Consider the following 9885-nt stretch of genomic DNA (forward strand, 5'->3'; position numbering starts at 1 on the left):
TGATCATTTCTGTTCAACTTTATTTCTCAGTGATAAATCCATCCACAATTCATAAAACACAACCCATGCAACTTCCTGTCATTGAAATCATTTAAAAATCAAATCGACAGTTTAGAAAAAAAAAAAAAACTCAGGCCCAAATATTCAGTTATCACTAAATGAACTGTTTGAGAAACACTTCATGCTTCGAAGTACAGATCTGAATTTAAAAAAAAAAAAAAAAAAAAAAAAAAATCACAAACAGTCCCCGGAGTCGCGAACATGCTCCGAAATAAATTAATTATCTGTGCTAATTATTATACATGTCGACACGCGGTTATTGGTAGTGATGCTACAGTCAAAAATCAGTAATAATTCAAACCTTTTAAAATAAAATATATAAAATAACGGTTTCGATTTTAATATCCTTTAAAATATCATTTATTTCTGTGAATAAATAAATAAATAAATAAATAAATCATTCTGATCCCAACTCTGACCGGTGTGTGTGTGTGGTGTGTGTGTTATAGCAATTACACACTAATGCCCCACAATAATAATTTTCAAAAAAATGTACTTAACACAGTCGCACGTAGATGTGCTTTATGTGCTGCTTATGAGTCGCTGTCCGTTTGTCAAGTGCTGAAATATAACCTTATAGAATGGATCTCAATTGTAGTACACGATTGTTTATTGACGTTAACCTAATATATTCGAAACACTTGGATTATAACCATAATACAATATTATATTATATTATAGTGTACAATATTATACTTTACATAATAATATATAATATACTTTGCATACTTATATATTATGTTATGTAAGAAATGTTAGATTGAAAGCACTTGGATAAAAGCGTCTTCTAAATGCATACATTTATTTACATTTATTTATTTATTTACAGTATAGAGAGAGAGAGAGAGAGAGAGAGAGACGTTTTTTCCGGGTCCATTATAGCTGGTTTTCGTGCACTTCAACAAGTAATTGATATATACCCCACCCCCAGTCTTTGAAGTATCTCCTACATTACTTTTTTATTCTTTTTTTTTCTCCAGTCATTGAATTTAAATGTGTATTTCTTATTTTCCTTCCTTTTTTAATTAGTGATTTATAAATAATTAAAAAGCAAAGAAAACGAGTTATAAAGTTGTACAATAAAGCACACTTAAATCCTTATATTATAATCTCACTGCACTTGAATCAAGTTAAAGATGTAATCTGCCGATTGTCCTGCAGGTGATCACATAAATCTGTCTTCTTACGATGCACTTAGGGCTTCAAGATTACTCCAGAGCACTCGTAGATCTACGATGATTTTCAAGTGCTACTTAAGTTAAGAAGCTTTTGGGAAACAGACCGTAATATTAAGATCAGTCGTACGATCGTTTTTACGAACTTCTTATGCTACGAAGCTTTTGGGAAACCCGGGCCTGGCTGTTCAATGAAGAGAAAGAGAAAATGTAAAGAAATAAACACGTTAAGAATCCGTAGAAGTGTAGGACTCTCATTATCTTTTTAGGACTATTATTATGTTGTAATGTTTCGGTTGACCAATCAGCGGAGAGGGGCGTTTTTTTTTCTTTTCATTTTTTCAGATATATATATATATATATATCTGTTGTGTGATCTTTGATGTTCACTCACTTAGCAGCACGCATTTGGATTAAAACTAAATCGTAAAAAAGACAAATGATGGGTCATTCATTATAAGCATAAATATTTTCAGCCTTAAGCATACATGAGTTTCTGGCGAAAGTGAATCCAGCAGCTTGTGTGTAATGCGCTCGGCAGTACATTAATACTGTTCCTCTCGTTCTGCCAACAGTACAAAACACATGCACTGTTTGCGAGTGTTTTGCTTTCTTGAGTGTTTCTGCATTATTTGAGTGGCATTGGAATATAAATGGCAGCACGTTTCAGACAAAAAATACAAAAGTAAAAAACGCGACTTTTCACTATTAGTGGAAAATATAACAGGAGATTTATAACGAGTGGTTCCCTGCATTATTACAGCAAAGCGCATCATTACAGTTTAAGTCGCTGCAGTGGAGCAGCTCCATTTGTGAATAACGGCTCTCACTGTGTTAGCTGGAGACCCAAATCTTTAGAAATGGCTTTATAACCTTTTACAAGACTGATATATCTCAATTACTTTCTTTCTCATTTGTTCCAGAATTTCTTTGGATCTAGGCATGATTTCTAGCTTTTGATTATCTTTTGGTCTACTTCACTTTGTCAGGCAGGTCCTATTTCAGAGATTTGTTGATTGTGAACAGGTGTGACAGTAATCAGGTCTGAGTGTGGCCAGAGAAACTGAACTCAGGTGTGATAAACCACAGTTTTTAAACAGAGGAGCAAACACTTCTTCACACAGGGCCATGTAGTTTTGGATGTTTCTTCTGCTTAATAATAAAAACCTTCATTTAAAAACTGCATGGTGTGTTTACTCGTGTTGTCTTTGACTTATATTTAAATTTGTTTGATGATCTGAAACATTAAAGTGTGGCAAACATGCCAAAAAAAAAAAAGAAATCTGGAGCACTTTTTCACACCACTGTACTTTTTAATCTTCATTCTTGTTAGTCAGTGCTAGAAACATGTCAGTGTGGCTTGTTCTGATGCATTCGAAGGTTATAGAAAGGAGGATATGACCACAACTGCAAAGGAAGATGATTGGTTAAGAGTGGTGACCAAGTTTAGAAATGAACATCAGAGTCAGATAAACACTGTGCAAACAGTAGTTACTATTTCTGCAATGTTTAGTTAAAATAACTTTGATTGCCTTTATTATGAACAGTGAAGTGAAATATGATTCTGTTCTTTAATTCCATCAGTCAGTTCACTGTTGCACTATTTGTCAGACTGAAAGTAGCTCACAGACATGTGCACATCAGACCACAAATGAGCTCTTTGTCATTTCTGTTGTCCTTCAGCTGACGATATCTCTTAAACTGCTGCATCTTTTTTATTCTTTCCACTTAAACTATTAAACTGGTCCTGATCTACAGCATCTTAAATATAACCACAGCGAAACATATGGAGCTGCGATCGTAACTGTGTCCGAAGACGATTACAAGTGCTCGCTGGTTTACAAAGTTGTTCAAAACCCATATTTTTCTAAAGAACAACAACATTACTAATATTTAAAATAATAATAAAAATACAAACAAACAATGTAAACAACAAATAACCAGTGACGTGAAAGCACTGGATAATGGTTGCAAAGAGACACAAACATTTGGGCTCTGGAAAAGGATCTATATGCATCTGGTATCGACTCATAACATAAGTCAAGTATTTTCTGATTGCTGAAGGAGAGTCAATATATTGCTGGAAATTGAAAACTCCCTCCAGAGAACATTTGTTAAAATCACACGTAATAAAATGTGGAGCATCCCGGGTGAATACAACTGATACTGATGCAGCACCTGACTGATGATGTCCACCTCCTTCTGAACATCAGACTACAGGTGTCCCAGCTGACCGTCCAGAGTCTCGTCACTATCCCGAAACTGATTCACTCTAGCCCTCCTGTTCCTGAACTTTTTCCCCTGTCTGTAGTGCTTCCCACATTGGGGATGGCTTTATGAAGTGTTTGTGCTGCATACACCACGACAGAGACTCCTGAGACAGCGGCACCTACTGTGTTTCCAGAGATGGCAGCTGATACTGCAGAAGAACCTCCAGAGGTGTCAGTTGTACCCGTCTGTGAACTCACTGTCTGTCCTGTCACGGCTATGAAGGCCATGTGTGAACTTTCTACCTGCCTTATCATGGACACAAAGTCACGATTGTCAGCTGGACTGCCCTTGAACCCCATTCCCCATATTCCTTTGCTTTAGGTTAATCACCACCAGGTGTTCCCCATTACCTCTCCTCTTTATATACTGTGTTTGGATTCTCACACATTGTGAAGTCTTGTTTAGCCCCGTCTGACTCCAAGCGGTTTCCCTGTGTCTGTTCTTTCTGTGTATTACCGTGGATTGTGTATACCGCCCGTGATTCTCTGTCTGATATTGTTTCTGTTTCTGGATATCCCATCACATACTTGACACTGTTTGCTGATTACTGCCTGTCTGACCATTCGAATAAAATACTGCAAATGGATCCGAACGTCTCTGACTCCATGTTACAATAATTATTGTCATTTGTTTTCCTTTTCAGAGTTCTCTCAGGCTGAAAAAATAAATGCAAATGTGACCCTGGAGCACAAAACCAATCCAAATTGAGATCTGTGCATCATCTGAAAGCTGAATAAATCATCTTTCCATTGGTGTATGGTTTGTTATGATATGACAATATTAGGTTGAGATATAACTATTTGAAAATCTGGAATCTGAGGGAGCAAAAAAATCTAAATATTGAGAAAATCATCTCTAAAGTTGTTCAAATGAATTCTTAGCGATGCATATTACTAATCAAAAACTAAGTTTTGATATATTTACAGTCGGACATTTACTAAATATCTTCATGGAACATGATCATTACTTAATATCCTTATGATTTTTTATTACGTAAAAATGATCATTAACTTGGAAATAACTGACCATAGTTCGCTGAAAAGATGAAAAGAACAATACTCTAAAAACTAAAGGTGCCTCAGAAATCCTTTTGATGCTGGAGGAACTTAATCATTTATTTTAAGTGCCTCGAAGCTCTTTTTCTCATCATATTGTTCCTGGAGGAAACATTATAGTCTTTGCAGTTGATGTAAGAACTCTTTGGATGTTTGAAGCACTTTGTTTCCAGTTCTGAGCTTCTGGAGTCACTCTTTCATTACACGAGAACTCAAAGTGCTCCAGAGGTTCCTGGAGGAACTCAAATTATTAAAAAGGGTTATTGTAAAAGTTATTTTTTTCTCCAGATTGCGCTTTTATCTGCCTTTGTTGGATTTTAAATATATTTCGTTGTATAACTTAAATACTGCAATAACTAAAAATAATTTTATTGAAATGTTAAATCATTTGAAGGTGAATAGTTTACCCTGAAACTTTAAAGCAGACATTAAAAATAGTATTGAACTAAATATGGCTCAACAAATTCATTTTATTAAAAATATGCTAATTATAACAATCAGTACAAGAGTAATATTTAGACTTTTTTATTTCCCTAAAAAAATAAGTTGAATTTATTCAGAAATAATTGTTCAGCTGTAGTCTGTTTTTCTTTTCTGAACTATTTGTTGTTGTTTAATTTATTTTTAATAGTTACACATCCATGTTACATGTAACTGAGGTTATCTAGTAAGATATTAGCCTAATTTTTGAGTAATTACATTTTTTAAAATAATTTTCTCTCCTCAGTTCATCCAGTATAACTTACACGAGTTCTCTTAAAATCTCGAAGGGTTCACAGAGCAGCACGATGTAAGTATTTATTTATTTGACATTGAAATAACTGAAATGTTTTTCTGTTCTTTTTTTCTTTTATTATCTTCTGAGAAATCCTAGCCTTGCCGAACCTGTTACATGATGATCCTGCTGTGCTGGACTTTATATGATAAATGAGGGAAGTCTGAGTTTGTGCACGTGTGTATACATATATATAGTGTACACACACACATTACATACACTGTGTGTGTTATTGTAATAGACATTGTGCATTTAATTACTCCACAACCATTAATCAATTCACTAATATGACAAAAATAGTCTTGAGCTTTGCTGACATCTAATGGACAAAGTTAGATACTGCATCTAGACAAATCCTGAAAGGTCATTTTGAAGATATCAGTTTGAGATATAAGTTTAACATGTTTTATAAAAATATTTTCTAGTATAAAAATGTTGTCATACACTAAAACCTCTATAACATTTCTGTTTCACTTTAACTTTTAAAGTATTTGTTAACTATGACGTTATTTTATTGCACCAACTTTGCATAGATGGCAATTTCACATTGTCAGGTAGAAAAATAGCAGAAATATTTATGAAAAGTTGAACAAAATATCATTTACTGAACAATAATTATATATACATAAAATAATTTAGATTTAGATTATTTTTAAAATCATTTAGATTTTAAAAACTAAAGCAAATTATAAAAAAAAAAAATAGAAGAACAATGTTTGCAGATTTTTAATAATAAAATTCATTATTTTAATCTTGCATTTGATAATTGTGTAAATTCATTTATTATAACTGACAGGTGTGATGATCAGTGGACTTGAGTTTTTACCTCCATCATTAGGTTCTGGGCTAAAAAATGGATAGAGTTTTTCAGTGAAAGACTGAGCAGTGAAAGAGTAGATATGAGAGCTGGACTCCACATCATAAAAGGAGACCAGACCCTCCTCATAATCCACAAACACACCGACCCGCTGCGGCTTCACTCTCAGAGACAGAGAGACAGGAGGACCAGCACAGGCTTTATATTCATCTCCATTCCTCAGAAACACAGTCCAGTATCCATCACTGGGTCTCAGTGTGATCAGTCCCTTCCTGTTAATGGATTCTCTGACCACTCCTAAAACCCATTCAGTCTTTCCCTTCACCTGCACCTCAAAATAAAATCTCCCTGAGGAGAATCCCTCCTTTCCCAAGACACAGGCACCTCTATCAAATCTCTCTGGTTTGTCTGGGAGTTTCTGTCTAATGTCTCCATGTCTCACTTGTTTTCCATCAACAGTCAGAATGAGATATGGATTAGCTGTATCAGGATCCAGAGCCACATCCACTGAGAAAACAGAGAATACAGATATTCTGTGATGCTGATGTTTTTAGTTCACCCAGTGTTGAATCAGATTGTAGTGCAGTAATGAAGCAGTGAGTGTATGAATGTAAACTAGTGTAGTGCAGACAGCACACTGTACCTGCATACTGCTGCATCCACTTCAGCTCTGTAGAGACTAATGACAAGAAAACAATCAGATCTGAAGCTTATATTTAAAGAACAGAGTACACTATCATGTTTCTATCTGATCAGTGTGTATTGATGTACCAGTTAGTGTGAGTTTCTCATCTATAGTGTCCTTCAGTTGAGTCAGAGCTCTCCTCAGAGTCTCCAGAGTCTCATGAGTCTTCATACTGATCTCAGGCCAGTTCCTGGTGTTTCTAGAGCTGCACAGGGATGAGTGAATCTACAGCAGGAGAGAGGAGAAATCCTTCAGCATGTCATATCCTGCATTATGATTGATCAGAGAGATCATGTTGACTGACCTGTAGGAGGTGGAGGTGATCTTCAGTGTGTGAGAGCTGCTCCAGCTCAGTGTTTCTCATCTTTAGCTCAGTGATCTCCTGCTCCAGCTCTTCAATCAGCTCTTGCTCCTGTTTCTCTGCTGCTTTCTGCTGCTCCTCCATCATCTCCAGCAGTTCAGTCTGATGTCTCTCAATGGAGCGGATGAGATCAGTGAAGAGCTCCACACGGACTGCTTTCTCCTTCTCTGTGTTTCTCTGCTCAACCAGGACAGGCAACACATTATTAGCAGTGTTTGCTAACAGAAGAATCTGTGTAACTATTGCTCATACATTTTTGTTCACATACATAGGCTACATGTGTTTTCAGAATCCCTCAAATGAAGTATTAAACTTCACTCTGCACCCTGGACGAGAGCAGAACAAGCCCTGGACATTTTACTTCTTGTTTTATTGGCTGTTGCTGTATATTTGAGTCTGATAGTCATCTGTCATTCGTTTGATTGTTTGTTTATTTTGTTATTGTTATGTCTTGTCAATGTTTCTAAACATTTAAGTTTGTTGAAATTATTAATATTTAAATGTATTTTATTCTATTATTTTAAACTCACTTTTCTGACTTCTGCTGAGTGTTTGATGTCTTGAATCTTCTTGATTCTGTTCTGGATCATCAGCTGCACGTCTTTCTGTGTCTTCATCAGTTCAGTCTATAGAGAGAACAACACAGACACATTTATCATAACACAGATCAAACTCACAATATGAAATCAAATCTGATTCCTCATGATATCAGTCCTTTAAAAGAATAATAACGTCTACCTTCTTCTCTTGACTCTCCTCTTCTATAGGAACAGTGTTGTGGTTCTTGTGGTCTTTCACAGAGCAGATTGAACACACACATGTCTGATCATCTCTACAGAACAGATCCAGAGGTCTCTCGTGTTTCTGACATATATAGTCCTCCAGATTACTCACAGGATCCATCAGTTTGTGTTTCTTCAAACCTGTCACTCTCAAATGAGGCTCCAGGTGAGTTTCACAGTAAGAGCTCTGACACACCAGACACGACTTCAGCGCTTTCAGCTTTCTTTCCTCACAGAAGTCACACAGAACTTCAGTTGTTTTCTCAGGACTTTTCTTCTTACAGTGATCTACGAGCTCTCGGAGTGTGGTATTAATCTTGAGATCAGGTCTTTGCTTGAATGTTTCTTTACAGTATGGACAGCTGCAGGTCTGGCTGTTGTCCCAGCACTTATTCAGACAGATCTTGCAGAAGTTGTGTCCACATGGAGTCGAGACTGGATCAGTGAACACATCCAGACATACAGAGCACTGAATCTCCTCAGACAGTGAACTCATGGAGGATGACATTGCTAGAAAGAGACATTATTTAGGATTAGTGTGAACTCCTTCAATACTGTTTATGAAGAATCCCATGATGCACCTCATGAAGCTGGTTGAATGTAAAGAGTGTTTAGAGACAAAGAGTGCTGAAGAAACTCAAATATAAAGAGGTCATGTACAGTCAGCTGGTTATTATTGTAAAATGAACCCAGACAAGCTGATCAGAACCTAAATGTGAAGCTCATTACATAACATCTTACCTAAATAAATAAATATATGTACAATAATTATTCTTGTTAAGATTAAATTATTTGATCTGCTTTATATTCGTGAACTGTACATATTCAATATTATAAAAGAAAAGTCAAAGTGTTTTTTCTGGGTTATTGACTTACATGGAGGATCATGTTCAAAACTCTGTCTCCTGGTTTTTCTTGCTGTTAGTGAAGATTCTGCCATTGTTCTTTCCTCTTAAAGCCTTTTAAAGAAAAATGATAGTTTAACTGGTTAAAAAGTGAGAACTGATAGTGATGGAAACACAATCATTCGTTTGAAACAAAGTGAGAGACTCGTAAACTTACTGAGCAATCTGAACTATGACCTGCTGTTTAAAGAAAGTACAAAGATCAAGCTTTATATTTTCCAACAAACATATATATCTCCTTATCAAAAATTAGATTAATCTTTCCACAAAATATATGATATGATCACAAGTTATTGTGTAATGTGAAAGTGATTTTCAGCTGCAGTGAAGCAGGTTTGTGTTCAGTTTGTCTGCAGGTCATTTACTTCCTGTTTTATCTGTTTGTCTTTATGTCGCGTGACAAAATAACAGAAACACCAAACTTTGTTCGATCTAATGTCATACTGTTAATACAATTCTGATATCATTTCAGTGCAGTAAAAAACTAAAGTATCTGAGTATTTGACAAACTTAAACCTGCTTCTGTTCAACTCATTCCAATCTGACATAAACTCTACTAAACCAGACCACAGCCATTAGAAACCTGTTCAGGACAATCTCTCTTATATTTCTATCACTTACCTGTGAGTATCAGATGTGTTCACAAGTGTCTCTGAACGACTCAATATTCTGTTGTTTAAAGAGTTCGATGGTTTCTGGCGTCCATGTTGTTGATCAAGTAAGTTTCACTTTCTCGAGTCTCTCACTGAACTACAGTGATGTCAGAGCTGCTCAGGGTGTGTTCTATGGAAAGCCAAATGGGTCAGAATTTTCCCCGTCAATTAACGGCGTTTAAATAAGCACTGTTAGGCAATAAGTTATGCCAGATGAGGTGAAATTTGTGCATTTTTTTACTTTGTGTCTGGATAACTTACGTGTCGATAAACGTCTGGATAACTTACGCATGGATAAGCGTACGTATGAATAAGTACATTAATAATCATTTGGATTGTCCTATTC

At 35.7% G+C, this 9885-nt stretch overlaps 1 protein-coding gene across 3 annotated transcripts; it reads right to left on the minus strand.

Annotated features, from left to right (window-relative positions):
* Positions 1 to 6074: 6074 nt before the first annotated feature.
* On the minus strand, positions 6075 to 9614 carry LOC113100870 (E3 ubiquitin-protein ligase TRIM39-like). Of its 3 annotated transcripts, none has more exons than XM_026265397.1 (9): positions 9508 to 9614; positions 9044 to 9066; positions 8858 to 8940; positions 7938 to 8491; positions 7730 to 7825; positions 7143 to 7376; positions 6925 to 7063; positions 6797 to 6823; positions 6075 to 6660 (listed from the first exon to the last, which is right to left on the minus strand). In XM_026265397.1, the coding sequence occupies exons 3-9, from the start codon at positions 8919 to 8921 to the stop codon at positions 6113 to 6115; spliced, it is 1662 nt and encodes a 553-aa protein (XP_026121182.1). In that variant the 5' UTR covers positions 8922 to 8940; positions 9044 to 9066; positions 9508 to 9614; the 3' UTR covers positions 6075 to 6112. The 3 variants fall into 3 exon arrangements, with proteins under 3 accessions (XP_026121182.1, XP_026121181.1, XP_026121183.1); XM_026265396.1 differs by having other exon boundaries at positions 6797 to 6832; XM_026265398.1 differs by lacking the exons at positions 8858 to 8940; positions 9044 to 9066 and having other exon boundaries at positions 6797 to 6832.
* Positions 9615 to 9885: the final 271 nt, after the last annotated feature.

Source organism: Carassius auratus, unplaced genomic scaffold (genome assembly GCF_003368295.1).
Source record: "Carassius auratus strain Wakin unplaced genomic scaffold, ASM336829v1 scaf_tig00217394, whole genome shotgun sequence".
In the NCBI taxonomy this organism is placed as follows: domain Eukaryota; kingdom Metazoa; phylum Chordata; class Actinopteri; order Cypriniformes; family Cyprinidae; genus Carassius; species Carassius auratus.